The sequence below is a fragment of the Bradysia coprophila genome, unplaced genomic scaffold (assembly GCF_014529535.1).
Source record: "Bradysia coprophila strain Holo2 unplaced genomic scaffold, BU_Bcop_v1 contig_151, whole genome shotgun sequence".
Taxonomy (NCBI): domain Eukaryota; kingdom Metazoa; phylum Arthropoda; class Insecta; order Diptera; family Sciaridae; genus Bradysia; species Bradysia coprophila.
The window spans coordinates 5,979,621-6,003,906 of NW_023503423.1; the positions used below are offsets into that span (position 1 = coordinate 5,979,621).

At 39.0% G+C, this 24,286-nt stretch overlaps 1 protein-coding gene and 2 non-coding genes across 4 annotated transcripts; 1 reads left to right on the top strand and 2 right to left on the bottom strand.

Moving 5' to 3' along the window:
• Positions 1–1,579: 1,579 nt before the first annotated feature.
• On the bottom strand, positions 1,580–20,804 carry LOC119074548 (unconventional myosin-XVIIIa). 2 transcript variants are annotated; one of them, XM_037180718.1, is made up of 18 exons: positions 20,373–20,804; positions 16,848–17,007; positions 16,530–16,775; positions 15,361–16,467; positions 15,186–15,297; positions 14,878–15,119; positions 14,324–14,821; positions 13,464–14,258; positions 12,913–13,404; positions 12,612–12,839; positions 4,608–4,804; positions 4,096–4,540; positions 3,848–4,033; positions 3,277–3,787; positions 2,956–3,217; positions 2,712–2,897; positions 2,443–2,643; positions 1,580–2,138 (listed from the first exon to the last, which is right to left on the bottom strand). In XM_037180718.1, the coding sequence occupies exons 2-18, from the start codon at positions 16,995–16,997 to the stop codon at positions 2,012–2,014; spliced, it is 5,985 nt and encodes a 1,994-aa protein (XP_037036613.1). In that variant the 5' UTR covers positions 16,998–17,007; positions 20,373–20,804; the 3' UTR covers positions 1,580–2,011. The 2 variants fall into 2 exon arrangements, with proteins under 2 accessions (XP_037036613.1, XP_037036614.1); XM_037180719.1 differs by lacking the exons at positions 12,612–12,839; positions 12,913–13,404; positions 13,464–14,258; ... (5 more) ...; positions 16,848–17,007; positions 20,373–20,804 and adding an exon at positions 5,086–6,551.
• On the bottom strand, positions 11,980–12,051 carry Trnap-agg. Its single transcript has one exon. It is a non-coding gene; the product is annotated as a tRNA-Pro (tRNA).
• Trnap-ugg lies at positions 12,342–12,413 on the top strand. Its single transcript has one exon. It is a non-coding gene; the product is annotated as a tRNA-Pro (tRNA).
• Positions 20,805–24,286: the final 3,482 nt, after the last annotated feature.

The window sequence follows — 24,286 nt, forward strand, 5'->3', positions numbered from 1 at the left end:
TTTATTTTTTCCTGCTAATTCTGCGACCGACCCACTTTGGAAGATGATAGATTCAAATAAGATGGTGCAAGTGGACGACTCCATGGCACAAGGGTTACTCCGTCAACTCTCTTCCCATCATCACGAAACATTCCTGGTGGTTCTTTTCTCGAAGGAATTATAGCCGAATGAAGAGCGTTTTGAATGATTGTGTTCAGATCTGCATGAAGAGGTAGACGGCCTGCCCTTTTTGAACAGCTTAGTCCGTGTGTTCCATCGGTTGATACTATATCACCACAAATGCATTTGTGTGTTTTACAAATATCGAAACCGATACGAAGAGCTGTAGCGATTCGGAACGTGTTGTTGTCCAAAAACGTGCCAACGAATTTGGAAGGTAAAGCTGACAGCCATGCATTTGACTCGTTGTGTAAAGATGCTAGGTGTCTTGCCTTGTCTTTATTGGATTGAAAATTGAATGATTCCATTTTGTCTAACTTAAGTAAATCATCCCATTCATTTTGATAAATCTTTCTATCTGGAAGTGAATCAGACACTAGCGACCATTCATTTAGAGCGTCGGTATAATCGGCTATCATTGTCTCATCGGATATATTTGGCAACATGAGTGTGACGAGATTAATAACTGAATTAATTGAGCTCAAAAATGCAGAAAATGCAATGTCCTCACATTTTCTAATTCCCATTCCTCCAAAGCGAATTGGCATTGAAACCTTGGACCATTTTTCATCGTTCAAACGGGAATTGGTTATTGATTCGAATGTTCGTTTGACGTCCTCGTCGATCGATTTCAAATGATTATTGTAACGGAAGCATGAACTCGTACGAAGCAAATACGTCAACCTTGGGACTGTGAAGCATGTCTTAAGTAGGAAATATGCTGTGTGACAATTTAGATGATCCAATCGCTCAAACATCACTTTCAACTCATTGTGCTTCTTCAAAATAAGTTTTTCTTCTGATCCCTCAGAAATTGGTGCTCCCAAAAGTTCCAGATCATCGGTTACAATTTTGATACCAGTAGATATTGCTTCGAAATCTTGAACTACTGATTCGATCCGATCACCACAGAAAAACAATGCGCATTTTGAGGGGTTTATCTCCAAACCAACGTTACGACATTCCTCTATTATTAACTTCAAATCATTCAGAACTGTATCCGGGTGTCCTCCTAATGTGCCATCATCTAAATACCATATGTTTAGCTCTGATAACAAATTTTCGATAATTGGTTGAATTATTGATGAAAAAGCCAAAGGTCCACAAGGGTCGCCTTGTTGTGCTCCAACTTCGGACATTATCTGATCGTTTCCGAAGAATAGAATTGATGGTGATGAGTAGCATTGCCACATCAACGGATATATATTCATCACAAATGGTATTGACGAGACAATTTTTTTTTTTTTAAATCGGGCTTGTAACAACAGCAGCTATTGGCGAGAAAGCAAGCAAAACTGTATATTTTCCTACTTATCCTGTTTCCCGCACCTCCTTGAAGTAACAAAAATAATTAAGATGGACTGCCTCAACTGACGATCGTCATCATTTACACAAAATAATGTCCATTGCACTCATATTCTTCGATAAATGTTTCTTTATTTATTTTATTTAAGATGGGTTTTGTTTTCCATTTTTTTTTATTATAAATTAGTTTACATTGTCTTGGTTTTCAGCTTGGAAATAATTTCTTTTTTTTTTAACATTTTTCTTTTCTTTCGACAACAATAAAAAATTGAAAGCTAAAAACAAAAATTCATTTACGCCTAAAAAAATCTAATTAAAAGTTTACAATTTTATAGGGGGGGGAGAGTACAGACACCTTTTTTATAATAGAAAAAATCGCGATTAAAATGACCGGATGATATATAAAGATTATAAATAAAGTTGATGGCCATAAAATATATATTATAGAGAAGGGTTTGTATAAGTGTGTGTTGATATTGCTACAATAAGTTAACTTATTCCCATAATTATTCCGTTCATCCGCTTCGTTCATCACCTCCCCAAAATTTTATTTAGTTGCCTTTGTTTCGTTGGAATTTGTACTTGACGCTAAGTCTATGGATCCGATTCGTTTATTCTGCAGGTATGTCGATTCAACGGGACTGATCGAACCATCCGATAGATCGTTGAGATCACTGCAAACGGAAGAGAGTCGGTTTTAATAAGGGAACGGTAAGCATCGTGACGAGCTTAATTTTTCACGTAATATTGTGGACGAGTGTAACTCTGAGGATTTACTGTGCTTCAATAAGAGCTCTTGGAAAATTACAACTCGCTTTGGCTCGTACCTCTGCAGAATTCGTAACTCTCTCGACACTTTTCACACGGATTGTTTCTTTCACGGAATTTCCCATAAAACCGTTACCGTTTCATTCAATAAGTGCCTCTCAAGAGTTATTATCCTCCTGTCGATTCCCGAATCAATTCGAATAAATTTACCTTTCCGATGAATCATCATCGTAATCTCCATCCTCCATTGCCTGCTGCAAATCAGCGATTCGTTGCAACGCCAATCGCAAATCATTTCGTACACTAGTCAATTCAGACTCGGTAGTTTCAAGTTTCTTGGACGCTTCCTGTCGTTTGTTTATGTGATCCTGGTCACGATTTGTCAACGCATGCAGTTCATCTTTTGTTTCCCTGAAATCAAAACGAAAATTTTTGCTTCAGATTGGATTCTGACGCCACACCGTGATCACCGACTGTACCTGAGTGTCTTTTTGATTTTCTTTAGTTCATCTTGCAGTAACGTTTCTTTGGATCGAATATGAGACAGTTCCGTTTGTGTCTTTTCCAATGATTCCTTATGTCGATTACATTGCACTTCCAGCCTGGATCGGGTCGCATGTTCTAATTCCAGCTTAGATTCAAGCTCCTTGGTTCGAAGCACCAATCTGTGAATAAGATCCATTAGAGCGACTCTGACGCATTGAATTGGCGAAAATGTCGTACCGTTTCGTTTGAATGTTTGTCGACGAGTCGTTAAGTACTTCAACATTTTCCAGTCTATCATTCAGTTCAGCTATATGTTCCTTCAACGAAACCTTTTCTGCTTCCAGTTCGGATATAGTCGTTTCATATTCTGTGTGCTTCAATTGCTCCGAGTTCAGTTGCTTCACTGTGCTGCTGTATTTCTTAATCAACTCGGACAGTTCTTCTTCGTTTTCTTCTAACTGTGTTCGCAGTTCGCCAACTTCTCGACCAGCATGAGCAGCTGTAAAAAAGAAAAATTTGCCGTAAACAGTCCACGAATGTCACTCAAATGTTACAAACCTTTTTCATCGGCGTCATGTCGTGCACGCGTTACATCCTCCAACATCGATTGCACATCCGACAACTCTGACTCAGCCAACTGCTTTGACTTAATAGCCAATGTTCTTGCCGTTTCTGCGTCCTCCAGTTGATTTCTCAGCTGCCTAATCAAATTCTTGGACGGTGCGTCACCTTTCATTCTATCGATTTGGATTTGTGCATCCTTGAACAGCGCCTTGTATTTCCTCAGATCACGTTTCAATTTCAAATTAGCCGCTTCTTCGGCCATTCGGTCAGAGTGATCCTGTTGTTCCAACGTCTGCAAACGGCGCTCAAGTTCGTGCTTTTCACGCAACAGAAGCGTTCGTTCCTCGTGCTCATTTTCCAGTTGACATTCCAGACCTTTGATTTTTTTGAAGAAACTGCCACGCACTTCCTCTAATTCGTCGTCGCGTTGTTGTGCTTCGTGACGAGCTTCCTTGCGCATCGTTTCGAGTGTCATCTCCAGTCGTAATTTGGCTTGCTCCAATAACTGAAACATGGAAATTTTCGGTCATTCTGCAAATTGGTGTGTTGTCGTGTTCCCATTTACCTGAATTTGGCCAGCCATTTCATCCAATTCGTCTTCCTGTTCTTTGCATTTTCGTTCAGACTCAATTTTCGATCGTTTTAGTTGGCCAATTTCCTCCTCAGTTTGTTCCGAGTAGCTTAGTTCTTCCATATCACGCTGCAGATTGGTCAATTTCTCTTGCGTTAAATCCAACTCTTGCCGGACATCCTATACGATCGATACTCAGATATTAAACTCGAAAGATTTGGATTCAATTTTCTAAATCTTACCGCCAACGTTTGTTCCAACGTGAATTTCTCAGCAATTAAGGAATCTTTTTCCTGTCCCAAACGATCCTTCGCCTGTCTCTCTTGACGGGCCGAATCCTGCAGTGTCTGGCACTCAGCATCGAATTTCCGTTGTCGCTTCTCCAACAATGTATTTCTGCTGTTTTGCTCTTCCAACAGCAATCGAAGATCGTTCATTTCCACAGAAAATTTCTGTGATTTTCGTTTCCACTGACCCACAACCTGTCGCTGCTCTTCGACCTCTTCGTACGCATCGGCTAATTTCTTTTCCAATTGCTTTTTCAGTCCAACCAGCTGGTCCAAATCGTATTCGTGTTGCGTTTGCATTCTTCGCTTCGTGAATTCCAATTCTTTGACCGCTCGATCGTATTTCATTTTGAAAACGGTCAGATTCTCTTCCTTGCCGAGATCTTCGTCTTCGAAGAGACTGGAATTTCAGAATATCAAAGACAATGTCCTAGGGCTTATTGACAAAAAATTTAAAGTCGACTTACTCGTTTGGATTAGAATTGGCAGCTATCAAATCCAGTTCCAGTTTTTCGGTGAAATTTTGCATTTCTCGGTTCTTTTCCTGCTGTTCTTCAAGCTCTCGTGTGAGCTTAATTCGTTCACTCATTTCGACATCCAGCCTTTCATTTGCTATATTGGCATTCGAACGTTCTTCCGACAGGTCCACTGTCATCTCGGAGAGCTGAAAAGTAAACGAAAGGACACATGAAACACCTCATTATCACAGTTTGTATGAATAAGTATTTAGGCGTCATCATTGCTGACATGCTGACCTAAAGATACAAGTGCAAGAGATCAGACAAAACTCCGGCCTGGCAACCTATCAGGTTTTCAAAAGGAAACAAACATTGGGCATCAGTTCATGGGATAATTGAGAGCCTCCTAGCGGAAGGCAGGAATATTTTTCGTAAAAGAATTGTTAGAACTTCAAGCAATTAGTTCCTATGAAACAGATAGGTATACCTCATCAAAGTCGTCGATCATAGACGTGTTGTCATCCGTACAACACGAAGCAACACTTCGTCTGGACGAATTCAGTCGCGTGGTGGCCGGCATATTTGGTGCCATTTGGAAACTCTTCACCATAATGTTGTTCACGCTTCTCGATCGTCGAAAACGATCGTATTCCTCTGGTACTGAATCATCAATACTTTTCTTCCCCTTGGCGCTGTGGCGCCATTCTTCCATGACATGATCGGTGCGCTTGAGAAAACTGTCTATCTTGTCGGTTAAGTAGTTCGAAGCTGTTTTTGGCACTTCAAACGACGGTGACGGTTTCAATTGTTGCCGTACTGGCTGGTTTTTAATGCCCAAAACGAATGACATCTTTCCATCGAATACCACCGACGATTGTTCCAACGATTTGTACTCACTCAATGAGCTACGCTGTGGTGCTGTTTGAGGGAATATCCGACGAGGTGTTATCGATCGGCATGATCGAATCGACATCGACGAAGGGGTCGGTGTGTGTCGCATTGATGATGAATTGTAGCTGTTCAGAGATGATATGGAAGAATTTCGGGATATACTCCGTGGTGTGAGCGTTGGAGAATCCGCTCGACTCCGGTCTGGTGTTCTAGATATGGACAATCGTACGTTAATCGGTTCTTCCACCTTTTTGCTTCCATTCCGATCTGGTGGTAACGACAGTTTTGGCTCAATAAGTTTCGGTATTTTAATTCCATTGCTGCATTTGGCAGGAAGACCGTCAATGTTCGTTTTGGTTTTTGCTTCAACATTCTGTGGCGGACGAGGTGGTTTACCTTTGGCTGCTTTGATATAATTAGCGGCGTCTAGTTTAATTATTTTGTCACCATTGATCTTGTGAATTTCGTTTTGTTTGATCGCAATTTTGTTCAGACTATTTTTAGTTACATCGACACTTGTTGTTTCGAAATCAGACATTTTTCCGTGCAGTTTATTTTTAAATTGAACTTATTCACTTTAATATCTCGGTTCTGTTTAGCGAATCTGAAGCGTTTTTTTTAGCGTAAAAAAACAATTTCTATTTTTCCTATGGTAAAATGTAACATTTTGCTTCAAAATATTATTGATTCATCACAACAGAGCACACACATCTTGGATTTTCTGTAACGAATTTATTTATGGAAGCTCATAATTCTCCGTTCGTCACACTTTATTCTCTACCATAATATATCACATTTAATACGACGTTATATCACAACAATTGGAAGTAAGGAGAGAAAAAAAGATTATTTTAAAAGAAAACCAAACAGACCATTTTGATCTCAATGTAGTTTCTGTTCACAAACTAGCGCAATGTTCGCTGTATGACAAATTCTAAAAATATATGAAAAGAATTAGCGTTCCGTACGAGTGAAAATCAGATTTTTTTCCCTATTTTTTTTTCTTCTTCTTTAAGAAAAACGGCCGATTTGAAGCAGCAATATATTCGAGCTAACTTCTTGTAAATCGTGTGTGCAACTGAAATTCTATAAAAAAAATTTGTTAGACTCGGTTGGACGTTGTGATACAATAACACAGTTCTAGTACATTATGTGTAGTTATAATATGCAATAGACGTCTATAGATATGTTTTGACTGAGTGTATATTGTACACGTAGTAGGGTGGTTCGAAATATAGCATTTAATAGAGAATTTTGCTCAGAGAAAGTATACCAGATGACTCGGTAAATTAGACGAAAACTATAGGTTTAACACTCACTATCACACGTGTCTATCACAAATTGTTGCCATCAACCCATGGGCAACAAGAATACTTTAGAAAGAGAAAGAAACTGAAATGGGACCTATACATATTTGTCAGTAGTTTCGTTTAGGTATTAGGGCTCTAGTTAAGAGCGCAACGATTCGGTCTACAGCTTACTAGGTGTAATTTATATAAGCATGCAACGTTTGAACTACACTACTGGATCGTCAAACAACTATACGACAATCATATAGATGGTGGTTGTTCAGCATTACTAATGAAAAGCAAGAATGAACTGGCGTTTCCCATTTCAGTTTCTTTCTAAAGTATTCTTGTTGTCATGTTGTCTATGGGTTGATGACAATAATTTTTGATAGACACATGTTTTGTACATCTCTCGGACTGGCAAGTAAAAGACTCGATTTGAACTTCATTCGCTTTCTATGTAACACGCACTCATATGATATTCTAATGGTCCGTTGCCCATAAAAATATCCGTTAAAAATATCGAATGTCCTGTTTAATTTTCATACACAAAGACAAATGTTACAGAAAGACTTTTAGGTCAGAGAATTGGTTGGGAAAAATCTTTAAATAATCCCGACCAGAAAAAAATCAAGTCTAACTTCTTTAAATTGTGGATAAGGGAACTTTACTGACAAAACGACTTTGTCTCCAGAAAATATTCATCATTTGACCAACTGTATGGGGTGCTGAAGCTGTATGGGGTGCCAAAGCTGTATGTGGTGCCAAAGCTGTATGGGGTGCCAAAGCTGTATGGGGTGCTAGAGCTGTGGTAGCTTTAGTTCTGGACGCAAAGTTATCCCTGATATGTGAGATTTTTAACTCTTTTTATTGCTTACTACTCCACCATTCGTAAAACGGCGAGAATAGATACACAAAACAAGTCACTGGTTGGTTTCAATCAATCAATCATTTACGGAAAAGATTTTGAAATTGCAAGAAAACGACGTATTGTCCGTATCCAACTGTTTTCTCAAGTACCGTCATAATTGATCTCTTACTTAGCTTAGTCTCGTTAGTATCAAAAATTTTCCGGCTTAGTATGGCACCGATTTCTTGAGCCACCCTAGTACATACGTAAAATAGTTGAAAACAATGAGAGTGTTAAAATTTGGTTGCGTTTTGTTTTAAGAATAAAAAAAATGTTTTTTTTTGTATAATTACTCAGCAATAGCCAACTATCGATGCGAGGCATTACTTGGATGAGTTTAAGAATAGTTTCGTGTCGAAAAAATGTGTCGAAGCATATTATATCCACAAAAATGTACAACAACAACAACAACAAAAAATGAAGTTAGAATGTTTGATTATATATATGTACATGAAGTCGTGATGCAGATTGAGCATCAGTCTAAAGAATAAAAAGTAAATTTTATTACATCCGTGACATTCAAATACTCGGATCGTAAAATTTTTATGGTGTCTTGTCTGGACTATAAATTTTGGTCAATTAATGTATGTCCTAAAGTACCACTACAGAAAACGTCTTAAGTTGGTCAATTTCTGGATTTCTTCTAAAAGAATTTATTTTTGAAGAATCTATTGAATTTACTGGTAATTTCAGTTTATTTTGCAAAGATTACCGTTTTTCTTATTTATTGCTTTCATGTCAGTTACAGTTGGAAATGTTGTGAGACGATCTAACTATGGCTAAAGAAGGACAAAACTCGATGATTCTCTGTTCTTTAATTGCAATTGGTGCACTCCTGGCAGGGATGAAGGAAGATTTTCCGAATTTCGAAATAAGAGACTCGAGATCGTTAAATGACAACAGTACATTATTGGAAAGTTGACAACTCCATACAAATTTCCCTTTATTTCCCAACTGTTAGGTCTAGTCCTGCTGTGATGCCTCGACTCTCAATAGTACTTATTGTGCTATAACTTCGATCCCACAAATAGTGCTTGCAGACTCGTTAGCAGAAAACTTTCGTCCTCAGACATCTCTGGGCACAATTCAACTGGTATAAATGATGATTCTTCTAAGAAGAAAATTCAACACAAACTACTCACAATTTTAGCGTTTTTGAAGTAGGTCCGGTTAACTGGGGATATTTGATTTCAGACCCGCTTTGCATTCCCTATAGTATTATGCTGCTATACAGTTCCCTGTACAGTGAAAGTATCCGGTCGAAACTGCGGTCTCGAGTCAATGTTGTTCAAAAGTTAACCGGAACTACTTGGGGATGCTCGGCCAAAACTCTTCGCATAACCGCAAAGGCTATGATCGTATCCGTTGCTGATTATTGCACACCGGTCTGGATGTCAAGCGCACACACTAAGCGAATCGATACGCAAGTTAACGTCGCAATGCGGATCATTTCGGGGACCGTTCAATCTACACCGATACCGTGGATATACGTTCTGAGCAACATCGCTCCAATGAATATCCAACGAGAACAATCCGCAATTCGTGAATGTGTGAAGATCCGAGACAATCCGAGTCTTCCAATCTATGCCGATATAGCATCAGCTCCGACCACGCCAAGACTCAAGTCCCGCAAACCGTTTTGGAATTTTTATCGAAGGTTCGAATCAATGGAACATCTCAAGTCAAGATGGAAGAAATGGTGGACAGAATCTAACGTAACCAATCGAGAACTTGTGTCGGACCCTACAACTGAAGTGAAAGGAACAGAACTACCACGACGGCTATGGTGTCGGCTAAATCGAATCAGAACGGGACACGGCTGCTGTGCGTACATGATGCATAAATGGAATGCCGCTACGTCGCCACTATGCGAATGTGTAGAGACGCAGACAATGGATCATCTCGTGATACATTGTAGGGTCCACAGATTCGTCGGCACATTGAACGAAATAAGCAACATAAGTGACCGAGCGATACACTGGCTACAGAATCTAGCGATTAACGTCTAAAAGTCGATTTTCCAACAAGCGAAAAAGAAATCCGTTTTGTTTCGTTTCTTCTTTATCACTTTCGTTTTTAGACCCGTACGAAGTACTGGGGTCTTATAGGTTTACGCATACGTTTGTAACACGTCGAATTGGACTCCCTGAGTAAGGGGAAACCTATTGTGGTTGTCTAGAGATGCCAAATCCGTGAAAAAAAAAATGTCCGTCTGTCCGTCCGTCCGTCTGTCCGTCTGTCTGTCTGCACTTGAGTAAAACGCATCCGATTTTGAAAATTCTTTTTTTCCCCGTTTGGTAATGTCAAAAGACAGGCTAAGTTCGAAGATGAGTGATTTTGGAGCGACCCCTCCCGAGCTGTGGCCCAATAAGTGCTTTACGGTTTTTCGAAGATATCTCCGGACATTTAAACGTTAAACTTGTAAGTCATCCGTCAAATAAAAGGTATTTACAATACCGATCGACAAAAAAAAAGTTTATGGAAATCGGATGACCGACTCGTGAGTTAGACCCCTTGGTGTGGAACAAGCACAGGGCGGCAAGCAGTTTTTCCATATTTCCGAACATATTTCGTTCGTTTTAGCTTTATTAGATAGGTATTGACCGTACCAATCAGGGAAAAAAAAATTTATGAAATTATGTTCTCCGGAGCGTGAGCTAGGTCTCTTGGAGTGAGCTCTTATCTGGCTACTCGGAAGTACAGTGAACGTGGTGTATTTTGACAATATCTCGAGTAAATTTTGACCGAATTTCATGAATTTTTTTTTGTTTGAAAGGTATTAACGAATGTAAAGCGTCGGTACTATTTCCGGTCTCCTAACAAAATGGCTGCCGGCGGCCATATTGGATTTTAGTAAAATAGAAATATCTTGGGAAAAATGATACTTAGAGAGTTTCTGTTAACATGGAAATAATTTGTTATGTGTGTGGGGTTTCAGGGATTCCATATACGGACATCTATATATACCTATATACAGCTATATTTAGCTATATACAGGCATATAGAGCTATATAATAGCATATTCATCTGTGAAATGTTTATTTATAGGAAAATATAGGTAAATATAGCGGTATACAGCTGTTTAAATAGGAATTTATGAAATTTGTCTTCGTACGGGGCTGTCTATATTGCCTCCGGCAATTTAGTTGTATATGATAACAAGGCAAAGAGTGGATAATGTAAGTGATTTTAAAGGGCGAATAGCTTTTCAGCAGAGAAGAAAATGAAGTAAGAGAAATGGAGAGTTTCACATTAAAGGCTTTTGATACGAATAGGTGTTTCGTACGGGTCGGCGTTAGCTATGTTTGAGTTTGAATTTTGAATTTTTGTATTTTTGTAACCAAAGAAACCTGTGAAACTGATTAAATTCATTGGAATAAATAAATAAATACAGTTCCCTTAGGCACGATATAGTATTCAGGTGCAGTGAGTAAGAAGTCTTACGTATATGTTGTGGACGAAGTGAGGACGACAAGCGAAAGTGCCTGAAATCAATCGTCCAAGGCAGGTATATGCAAAAACGAATGTGAAATCTAGGACTCGTTTAAAAAGACGTTGAGAAAAGTAACTCATGTTTGTAGCAGAGGAAATATTTTCTTGTGAGTCGCGCACAGTAATGACGGACAATGGATTAAAAACTTTCGTATCACACTCACTTGATTGCTCTTTGATTGCCACTTTGAGGAATCAAAACCTCAATAGAATCTAGTCGACCTACCCAAAAGATTGGACTTGTAATAAGAACTTATTAGATGATTGAACACTTTGAAAACAGGACCACACTCAAGACAATTCAGTATTCAGCTAATTGTCTCTATTAATTCGTACTTGCATTAGACTCAAGATATGTTTGAGCATAACAAAAACTGTTATCTTAATTATCAAGGTCTGGCTTTACCTTTACGAAATTTTAAAATCCGTACACGAATGTAAACAACATTTTGGTGGAATCTATTCACAAAATGTGATATCTCTACCCAATATGATGTTCATTATCTTTACACTGTTTGCTCTACTTCCTTATTCAAACGATTAAAACAAAAAGAGCAAGAAATCACGTTATCATTGAGGTGCCACATACGCACGCACGCACACAGATCAAATAAATTTACAGCACATATACGGTCGTTTAACCAGTAGATTAAATATAGAAATTGTAAATAATGTCGTGAACATAACTTCCTGTCCAACTCTTCATTGATTTGAAATTTTCCATCAATTTTCGTGTAAAGCCAATTTTCATTACATTTTCCACTTCATTGTTTTGCCACGAATCAACCGGAAAAAAATCGGGCTCAACCGGGATTTGAACCCGGGACCTCTCGCACCCTAAGCGAAAATCATACCCCTAGACCATTGAGCCGCATAATCGGAATCAAAATAGCAACGTCGTCGTTTGAATAAAACAAAATAATAAAAAACAACCGACACATTAACTCGTTGAAATGTTTGACGGTGTGTTGACGTCACAAGTAACTTTTATCACTCAGCCAAAAATATAAAATATAAAAAAGTGAAAGGTGCGTGCATAATGACTTGTACAGGTACCTGTTAAAGCGTCTGCTTTTGATGAAGATGTTTTCGCATTGAAATTGATTTGATTGTATAAATTCGAAGGTAATAAGGTAAGACAAATCGTTGGGTACCGTATGCGGCTCAATGGTCTAGGGGTATGATTCTCGCTTTGGGTGCGAGAGGTCCCGGGTTCAAATCCCGGTTGAGCCCGATTTTTTTTTATTTATTTACTTTTGACGGTGTAAATTTGGATCAGTCAACAGAAACGAAAACTGGGAGTGTGTCACATAGGAATATTCTGCAAACAACTCCTCGTCACAGTTGAATTGTAATTGACCTCACCGTACACGTTCCACTTTGCACTTTTAATATTTCCAACAAATAAAAATTCTTGAACCTTCCACTCACCTTACATTCCAGCTTTTCATTCTCGGCTTTCAGGAAATTTCTTTCCGCATCCGATTTCTCCAATTTCTGTTTCAAACTCTGTACGTCATTCAATGCCACTTTCAGTTGTTCATCGGTTCGATTCACGTCCAACAGCGGCGTTATACGGACCAATAGACGCCACCATGGCCAATCCTTTACTTTCAAAAATACCCGAAAATTGCGTTGAATGCACCGAATAGCCAAGTCCTACAGCCATGCCGAGGAATGAAGGTTTTAATAGCAAATTTTATGCGTAACGCAAGTGGATGCGAAATATTACCTGTACTCGTTTTCTCGAAACTCTCTGTCGGGCCAAGTATCCGCGACAGTATGCTTGCAGATGGATGATACGATCACGCAACAGCTCCTCCCTTTTCGCTTCCAATCGACTCAATACACCGGAACGAAGTAGAACCTGACTGGGACCGATGCGATACTGTGACTTGTCAATATCAACAGTTGATAGAATGGCTTCGATGCTGGTCGCCTTGGTCGCGCCGTCGATGAGCAAACTGAATCTTCGGCTGAATTCAGAATGGGGAATGGATTCGGGAAAACCGAGCTTATGAAGTTGTGTCGCCTCGAGTATGTTGAATCCGCGCAACTGACTTCTGAGTAATGGGACGTTGACGATGTCTTCGATTGTATACGTCAGCGTGGAATTTGGGGTCTTCGAAAATGTTGCAGCGTTGTGTTGAACGAGGAAACAATGGACAAAATGTGTTCCCGTGCGAGATATAGTGTCGATTATTCCGTCAACGGTAAGCTTAATCTGGAAAAATGGTTGCGGTGAGATACGGTTGTTGTGTAATGGGAAGCAATCAAACATACCTTCATCATCGGTGAGTTCCTCTTCCCGCCGAGTGTGGTAAAAGATCGACGAAGACTAGATATCCGTCTCAGACTCTGACTTCGTTCAACACCTCCAATCGAACCACCGAAACTACGGCCATCACCTGTACCACTTGAGCTTACAGCAAACAATTCATTGATCTCCGACTTGTGACTGTCTTGTAGTAAATTTGCAGCCAAATTCGAGTGGAAATTGTTCTTATTCTGTTTCAGCCATCCGTTGACTGTGTACAAAACCGGATTTGTACCTTGCATATGTTGAAGCATAAACTGTGAATGACCGATCGGACGAAGTAGGAAATGATATTCACGATCACTGAAGTTAGTGCAAATTCGATCGTAGAAAATCTCATCAGACGACGATGAATTCGTTGATTCTTCGTCCAAAATGGTAAACAGACTTCGACGCGTATTGTCTCGCTGACTCGTCGATCGTACAACATTATTTTGTGGCACTTTATCCAGCAGACTGATTAGTGGACCCGGATCGGATTCGGTAAACACTTCCTTGTCAATTTCCACCAATTCCTGTGAGTACAGCGTACGCGGTGCGACAAGCTGCTTCTCATGGAACAACAATTGCAGTCGTTCCTGCAAATAGTTATGCTGCAGGTCGAATAATTTGGCACCATCTTGAGAACCGCAACTGGATGGATTTTGAAAGCCGGGCGTATCGACTAACAGGATCGATGATACTGTGCGAACGTTCCGTTGAATGGCTTTGTTGATCAATGAAACAACCCTGGCAAACACTTCGGAGTACAAGCCAATGACCTGAAGTGAAATTCATTTTGTCAATTTTTGGTCGAAGTCGCGATAAGGAAGCTGGTGCTACTTACCAGCGAGTCAAGATATTCCAAGGCATGATCGAGTAGACCTTGTTTGGGTATGGTTTCCTTATCCCGTTTGAATAGAATGGACGACGTAAGATCTTCCATTGTGATACCTAGTAAATTTGCAGCCAGTCTTGCCGACGTCGGATTGACAAACTGCAATCGGGTCTCACCGCCACTTTCTACCGTCGTGACACCAGCAAAGCCGAGATGAACAATTGCACCAAGCACATACCAAATCGCTTTCACATGCTTATCGCTAACGTTCAGCACAACGAATGATTGAACCAATTTGGCGAATTCGCTGGTTGCCTTCTGCAGCTCTTCGTTGGTTTTGTAGAATGTAGCGAACGCATTTGGACCGGTCTCGTCTTTGGATATGTTGTCCAAATTCAATTCTTTGAGCAGCATAGGATCAGCACCAGCTACCAGATGCGACAAAACGTGGAATGAATTTTCGTTGTTATGTAAACGACCGGCACGGGATTTCTCCAGCAACAACACCTGAAACAGAGTTGTCAATCGACGTCGGTGGACATGAGGATCTAGAATCCACTCACTTGTATCGAAGCAGAAGCTACGACGCCACTGTAATCGAAATCCAAGCTCATGATCTGAGTGAAACGCGACGCGTTCGAGTTCAACAATGTTCTTGTGTTGCCGAAACTTTCCAAAATCTTATTGATTGCGTTGATCCGTTCCACAGTAAGCAATTGATTTGTTGAGCCGGACGCAAGTGATAGATAGTACAGTGAGTGCTTAAATGATGCTGTCTTTCCCGAACCAGATCGTCCAGAGAAAACTGAAATTAAAGAGAGAGCCGTGGTCACACTCTGAACTAATAAAACCCGTCCGAATCAACGCATACCGATACTCTGATCCCGTTTCGTTGCAATCATAGACCGATACGCTGCTTGCGACATGGAATAAATGTGTGGTGGTGTGTCTTCGGTTTTGCATCCGCGGAACATCGATGCAACCTGCAATTAAACGATTTGATTCAAATTTCCTTACACTCTCGACCATTAGTAAAACGACCAGACCTTTTCCGAGTATAACGACAGCGGTTGCATCGGATTCACGACAATTAAAACGTTTCCCGCTTTGGTGTGAATTAAATTGTTGCCGAAACGTTGCCGAATGCAGTGCAAAACGGACGCCTCATTTAAATGCTTCAAACTGCACAAATCTTCGACCAGATCCTGATCGGAAGGATTCGCTTTCTCCAAGTCATCTTCATCCACTGTAATGGTGTCTCCGCTGTGCTTCAACGTAATGGTGTTCTTGTCGCCAATGTTCTGTGACAATTTCACCGCCGCCGTGAATCCACCTTTATGTACCAGCCAAACGTCGTTGTTGTTGGACGGTGCAGAATCTTTTTCCATCTCACGATGGTGGCCATTTCCATTTTCAACTGCTCCATTCGACATCGAACGCTTCGACAATTCGACCAATTCAGCAACGGGCTGAACCTTAACACGCACCGAGTCATCACAATTCCGAATCATTTCGATGATTGTGTTCCGTGACAAATCTTCCACCGATTTCCCATTCACAGCAATCAGTCGATCTCCCGGTAACAGTCCCGTATTCTCTCCACCATTGCCTGGTTCTGCGAATATTGTTGGCTTCAAGTCGGGCAAAAACAGTAGGTCGGAACGATCCATTCGAATTGCATTACGAAGACTGAATCCAAAGTCTTTTTTTGGTGTGTTCTGACGATTGATGACAAGCTCGCGTGGAAGTGGAAGTTTCAAAAGATTTATCTGTGGCAGCGGCAGACTCAGGCCATCATTTTCGAAGTCTTGAACTCGTGACCAGCGTTGGCATCCTTGCGACTCACCGACTGGACTTAACGAGAATGGTGGTGTTGCGAATGATGAACTTGTTTCTGTTAAGCTATCCGCACTGGGAGATGGTGAAGTTAACGTATTTTTGATGTTCAAAATAACGGTATCGGTGCTGACTTCTTCGTGAATGTACTCGCAAGCGATGTTGGAGACATTTTCGTACGTAATCAATTGATTTCGTAAAGTGTTCCTCACAACCAGGTCCGGTGAATCCGGAGTTCTTGACGAATCATCATTACCATTTGCATTGGAATGACGTTGCCCTTTTAGAATACCTCTTGGGGGTCTCATTGGATCGTTCTACAAAATAAATTCGTTGTTACAATGACCGTTCCAACGGAATGGCTTTCAGTATCATATACCTTGTTACCCGACGAATTCAGCGAAGTTTCAGAGCTGTCTGAATAAGAGAAGCTATGAGCCGACAAATGTTCTGAATCAACATTATTGTCGATATTGATTTTACGACGCTGTTTCGAAGCTACCCGGTCACTGTCATCGTCTTTCGGAAGGTGAGCGAAAAATTCGGCACTGTAATCAGCAGTGATGCCGCTCGGAAGTTTTTCCTTCTCTTTTCGTCGACCCCGTATTTTCAACGATCGTCGAACCTATAATGGAATCAAATCGACAAAATGCAATAAAATCGAAAAGGAAACGTCGAACTTCGATGCTATGCATACCTCATCAAGTCTGAGCAATTCTTCCGAGCTCATGCTGCCCGGTATACTAGTACCACCTTCTTTGGTTTTCTTATCCTTCTTCCGTTTCTCTTTTCTGTCATTTTTGTCACGCTCCTTGTCCACCACTCCTTTCTTGATGAAGTTGAACATTTCGAAAGGTCTGAGAAAGGAAATGAAAAAAAATGATTTTATTTAAATTTGTGGCTAGCGGCAGATTGTGGTAGACTCGCCAAATGTCACCCAAGGAAATTGGCAAATTCCTCAAAATAATCCATACGGATAACGATTTGCTCAAACATTTTTAACATTAAAAATTTAGATTTAACGATCGTCTCGATCCAGCCGTGTCTAGTGGAGTTTGTAGAATATCTCCTCGAATTTTCGGAATCTCTTACCTCTCGTCTACACTTCATCAAAAGCTGTTATATGTATAGTCACACTTTTAGCTACCCTTCGTATGGATTGGATACTCTTTAGGCATGACCCCTAAATATTTGGACACAGTTGAACGAGAGGACCTAAATGAGCTTACAAGGACTTAACATTTTGACAAGAATATGTGTGAAAATCAGGCCTTGCCTTGCTTCGTATCCATAAAGTGGAACTCCTACAGTTTGTTCATATCACCTCTACCTCTTTCTAGCATACCTGTTACTTTTCACATTTCTTTAAGAATAAATCCGAGGACAACATACTAACACGGGTACAAAATAGATCATTTTTAGGCGCCTCAAAAATCTGCAAAAAGGTTTGTTTTAGAAACGTATTAAAACCGCGATTTATTTCTTCTGTATCAGAAACAACGAGAGCGATTCAGTTTGAAACACCCTGGAAAGTAGTAAAGGAGTCGAGTGTCACCTCCAAATAAAATTTAAAAAATCTTAAATTTAATTTTTGATTTTAAGAAATTTATTTACTACTTTCCAGGTTGCCTAAAGTCGACAAGTCACAATAACCGGCAAAGTGTTAATTTGTGGTATGTATTATAACCACAATGAGTTGAAATTGAAGGATTGGGACATGATGTACAACGATAAGAGGTACACGTAAAACTTCGAATTTATTCGGGTGTTTATAGGCCTTAAAGTATAGGTCGACCACTCATGAAGTAATGAAATTTGTAAGCTCTAGAAAGCAAGGGAAACCATGAAATAGTGGAAACTGGCGTGCTGCCTCTATCTTAAATGTTTAGAGGCAGATGGGAATCTGTAAAAAATCCTTACAATCACTAAGTTCTAGAGTGATCTAACTTCCATTCTTACTCAGGCAAATGCAGTACATACGAAAGACCCCTACTATCACAAAATGAAAGCTAGCTCGCATTTGTGGCTCCTCAAAATAATGAACTTAAGAGTGATATCGCCAAATCTTCAGGTGATTGGGGAACAAGCGGTCTCCGATTTTAATGAGTGATAGCTCGTTGGATTCGTCTTTCAATTCTAAGAAACACGCTGATCGTTCAAATTAATTTCTGTCTTTCACTTTTTCTAAAAAAAATTGTTTTCTGTGAAAAGCGTTCAAAAGTGTAGACATGTCAGAGAGTACCGAAAACGAAGAGTGACTCACTTCTAGATTAAATGGATTAAATGGAATAAAAATTGGATTAAATGGATTAAATAGGAAAAAAGTTCATTTTACCAAATACTGTAAAAGTCTTAAAAATTGTTGATTTTGATCGAACTACGAACTACAACTCATACTACAATGTTAAAAAGCGAAAAAATCCACTTTTAGGAGTTTTTGGTGTAAAGTGGATTAAATGGATTTAATGGATTAAATGGAAGTGCGTCACCCCTCGACCGAAAACAGTTTTTCGACAATAACTCAAGAAAAAATTATTTTAAATTGTTGTAATGTTGTACGAATGTCGGCCTTGGAAAGACCTACAGGTAGAGTATACACACCGCTTGGTGCGAGTAGATCCACGTGAGTTATGACTAAAAATGTAGTGAATGTTCGGAGAGTCTGCCTTCTCTGCAGCTTCGATGTTCCTCGAAACTGAGCATAGGGTGTTGTAGCTGGCCTCACCCACTATCGTTCCACATATAAATGAACTCAGTACTTTTGTGCTGCAAGCCCACAGAAGTGTTGGAAAAAAAGTTGGTGCCAAAATGCAGATTTTTTCCTTCTTTCCGGGGGCTCTACAGACGATAAAAAATGACTGCCATAGTACCGTTCCAGAGGCTGTTCCAGCTGTAGAGCCCCCGGAAAGAAGGAAAAAATCTGCATTTTGGCACCAACTTTTTTTCCAACACTTCTGTGGGCTTGCAGCACAAAAGTACTGGGTTCATTTACATGTGGAACGATAGTGGGTGAGGCCAGCTATAACACCCCATACTCAGTTTTGTGGAACATCGAAGCTGCAGAGAAGGCGGACTCTCCGAACATTCACTACATTTTTAGTCATAACTCTCGTGGATCTACTCGCACCAAGCGGTGCGTATACTCTACCTCTAGTTCTTTTCAAGGCCGACATTCGTACAACATTACATCAATTTAAAAAAAAAAATTCTTGAGTTATTGTCGAAAAACTGTTTCGAATCACTCATTAAAATCGGAGACCGCTTGTTCCCAAAGTTAAAAAAATCACCTGAAGATTTGGCGATATCACTCTTAAAAGCTCATAATCATAATAAATAATTGTTAGAACATGTAACGTAAGAATGAGGATTACAGAAGCTACAACCTTTTCTATTTTATCACTTATCACCAACCGAATCCTTTATATCGATAAACTTTTACAGTACCTTTCGTGCAGAAACTTTCAAAACTCTTGAGAATTTTTTATTTCAATCAAAGACACTATTGCCGGATCCCCAAAGTATACAGACTTGGCCGGATGAGGTTGGTTTACTATCTCTATTTGGGTTCACCGAATCGATTACTCTATATCGAAAACTAAAGAACCAAACATCACACACAACTAGGACGAATTACCGCGATATGACATTATTTTAGGTGAGTGCGCGAGCTCTTGCCAAAAATATTTCAATTTAATATTTCGATCGTATAATACTCTAGTTTACGCATTCCAGCGGCTAATGAATGAAATTGCATTAAAATTGTATTGACCTGTTTCACCAAAAGAAATCGTAGGTACACACCGGAATACTATACGCAAATTTTGTTATTGAAATCATTGCCGATCCGATGACCGAAACTTTATAACGGTAACAGAGTGGCGATTTTTTTTTCTCTTTAAATTTTAACTTAATGAAATTCATTTTTTTTTTCATCTTCAGTAGAGTACACACATTTTATTTGTAGCGTGTATAACATACTATAGGTAAAACGTATGCAATGTAAACACAACACACTATTGTATTTCCAACTTATGTACGGACATTTGTACATATATAATGTACAATACGAGAATTTATGAATCAAATCCCAAATTAATATTTTGATTCTCTTCGATATTCTTATCAGATTTTTATCTTATCACAGAAAATTGACTTCAAGTCAACAAATTATTTGCTTTTAAGTGTAACTGGAAGATATGTAACACAGTTTATAATAGCTCACCTAGAATGTGCAGGACGGCTAGACTAAAAGAACAAAGTGAATGCAATGAATAGGAACACTCCCCAAAAAAAATCTCTTTCGATTTGTTGGCAATGTTAAATTTCTAGTTAAATAATTGTTATCACATTCAATCACTTGTAAACATTCTCACTTAAATTTTGATATTTTCTACCGAATCAGCGACAAATTTTTAGTTTAATTTAAGTATTATGGCCTAAAAGTAGGTAAGTAGGTAAGATGTAGTCTGAGCACAGTTTTCAATTAAATTTTTATTGATTTCTTCGAAATATTTGCACATAAACGGGAAATTTATTTTTACGTGTTCTTCACTCATTTGGCTACGGTTCGATTAAAATCATTAAAATTTTTATAAAAATATAAAAAACAAAGTTCTTTGATGCAACATACTCAATTCACAATTTTATTTAGTTTTTTTTTAACTTTATGACAGCTCTCTTGTAGAGCCAGCAGATCTTTAAATTTGGTCGTCCCAGCCGAAATATTTTTCGATAACATTTTCGCGCGGGAAAAATCAAAATGAAGTTTTATGTATTTTTGACCTACTCTACTCAAAGTGACTCAAGGTTCTGAAAGAACAGGTTAAGACAGCCATGAAGGCAAGTGACACCGAAATTGATAAGCGAAGTTCAATTTGTGTGTGAAATCAACTTGAAGAAAGGAAAATTTAGGAAAATTCGGAATTTTGTTTTTGTTAAGTTGTTTTTTTTACAAACTTCGTTGCCGTTGACGCAATTTGTGTGACACCGCCTTCGTGATCAACTCAGAGTTGTCTTAACCTGTTCTTTCAGAACCTTGAAGTGACTGGCCATTTAGAGAGAAGACGGTAACAGCAATGAAAGTGTACTCCATTGGTACGGTCTAATGTCGAAATTTGTATGGAGCGGAGGAAATAGCTTGTATGGACAGACCATACCTCGTTTCTACTTTCATTGGGTAACAGTAACAATTCATATTGGCTCTTTCTATCGGTATTAAAAAATATTGTGGATAAAATCTACTCAGCCGTGTGAGTGACTTTTGCAACTTCAAAAGTAGGTCATAAAATCACCACAGCATACAAAGTTTATAAATCTTACTTTGGGAAAATGGTTGCTAAAACACACTGAGGAAAATGTATGAATGGCAGAGAGCTTAAAAAGAAGCTTTAAAAAGAAGTTAAAAAGAAGAAAAATAGACGAGCAAAAAGACCTGCGTAGAAGACGAATTGTAAAATCTTCATCAGAAATAAAAGAGAGCTAAAAGGGATAACACCCCAACACAAATCTCATACTTATTGCTAAATGCCGTCTATTGAAATCAATAACGTCATTCTCATCTCGCGGACTTTGAGATTACTGCGAAAGCTCACAAACACCTTAAGCAAGACCTTGACAAAAGTAGCATATTCTGAATTGGCTCACAGAAACAAAGTTCTGAAAGAACAGGTTAAGTCAACCACGAAGGCAGGTGACACCAAATTTTATATACGGATAGTGTGAGAAATCAACTTAAGAGTGATATCGCCAAAACTTGAACCAATTTGAAAACAATGGTTCGGCGATCCAGGCAAGCTATAGCTCGTTTGAATCGTCTTTCAATTCTAAGAAATAGGGATCTTTTAGTTTTTCTGTTAATTTCCCATTTTCGGAGTGAACACGTGAAAAGTCATAGCATGTCAAGGGGTGGTGAAAACAGTTTTTTTTGTGATAGCTCAAGATAGAAATGTTTCTAAAAGTTGAAAATTTGTAGGAATATAGGCCTTTCGCAGACCTTCATAAAGAGTATAATCATCGGTATGGGCCGCCACCGGTTCTAGACTTATGACTCAAAATATGGTGAATGTTTGGACAGTCCTACTGGCTTGCAACAGAATTTATCCGCGGAACTGACTATAGGGTGTTGTAGCTGGACTTACCCTCTTTCATTCCACATATAAAAAACCCCAGATAAATTCTGTTGCAAGCCATAAAGTTAGTTGAAGTAAAATGTCGCTCCAGGAGACCCATATTTTTCAGTGTTTTCAACTTGTTTTTGGTCTTCAAACAGGCTGGAGCGATGGGAATGAAATAAACTAAATCAAAATTCTATCTGACTTTTCCGGTTCGCCCGAATTAAAAAAAAATAGATTTGTCATCTTGATGCAGGTATAAGCAAAAGATTGTCTTGTTGGTATCTGCTAAATTTACAATTTGTAATGTTAGGACACGAACGAGTTTATAAAGAGAGGTTGTAGCGTTAATTAGGGCTTGCAAAGGCAAACCACTCTACAATGTAGTCTATCATGTTTATAGTAGATTCTGTTCATATATTTTCATGGAAAATCCAAAATTTAAATCCAAAATAATAATTTAATTGTGCGGTGCACTTTTCGTCTTTATTTCGTCAAGCGTAAAACGCTCCAATAATCGAAATAATTGAAATAGTTAACGAGTACGCAATACGCATTGATAATCTCTGATTCACCGAAATTAAAAGCAAGGTCGATAATGTTTGTATTAAAACACAATAGCAACAGCATTCATAAACAGAATGACTGCACTTATCACTTTTTTCGCCACTTTTTTAGTCTCATTTTTTAGATGGAATATTTAACGATTCAATTTGCTGTGAATGTTCCCACATTTCCACATATTAAGTTCTTTTGGCGATGTAGGTATTTCGAATACATTACATTAGTAGTGTGTTGTGAGTTATTCGGTGAAGATCAAAAGGTTAGTTCATCTGCCATATCAAGTAAGACTTCACATAAATTCACAACGATTTTCATGATTAATTTGTTGAAGGGACGCTAAAAAATGAATTTGGCTGATTTTTGTTTGAAATTGTATCTGTGGCCATTGTTGGCTAATTTTGGCAAATTTCAAGAAATGTGTTACAACTATCAAGCGACACCGTTTCCATATATCACACTACCGCCCGGTGCAACATTTCCACCAACGTTTCCAACAGCCACAACTTTACCAACGTTTCCAACTTTACCACAATTTGATATACGATTTTCACAGACGGTTCCGTCAGGAGCAGCTTTGCCGAATTTTCCGACTTTAGCTCCAATGGGTTGAAATTGAAATAAATTTTGGGCGAAAAAAAGTCCAATCAAATCTGTTCTTTGGGAAGCTTAGTCGCGGGTAATTGAACTATTTAAGCAGTGTAGAATGTACCGCAATAACATGTTTTGGTTTCATTTTGTGTGTTAAATAATAAATAAACTCAAATTGTGTGAAAATATTCCTTGGTTTTTCCTTAGTACCCACGGTGCGGTTGAATTAATTTTAACTGAGCATTTCGATGCACTTTTGATATTTTTCGATATTATTAGTCAGCTCGGAGCCCTGAACAAGGTTCCACAAAAATTTTTGATTTTCATCCGTATTTTCGGTGACAGTGGTGCATCGTCCATCCTGTCTACAGAGAGAGTGGAGGAAAACTGGTTGTGGTTTCAATCGATAGTGCCTGAAATTCTAATAACAATTGTACAAAAATTTGGTACCCTAAGTGCAAGTGAAGCCGAGACAGAGACATGCTAAAGTTGAAAAAAACGTGATTTTCAAACAGTCATAGAGGCGTGGATACATGAGGGATGAAGCTAATAAATAGTTCTAGCAGTAGAGCAACATTTCCTCTACCAATGACCAAAAAATTATTTTTGGAGACCAACTACATAAAGGCCGACAGTAGCTCAAAGTTTTTCCCTCATATTTGGTAAAATTTGCAGGTTTCAGAGGTACCTGAGACGCACTTATTAAAAATTTTTGTAATTAAAATTGTTAATTCTGAAATGCTGGAAGTCTCAGCTGTCCATCGACACCACACATGCAATGACTCATGTCAACAGTGCCGATATGTTGCGTTAATAAGTGAATTGTTTTTAGAGTACCCGATCTTCTGGGAATGTTGCTTAATTTTCTGGTCAC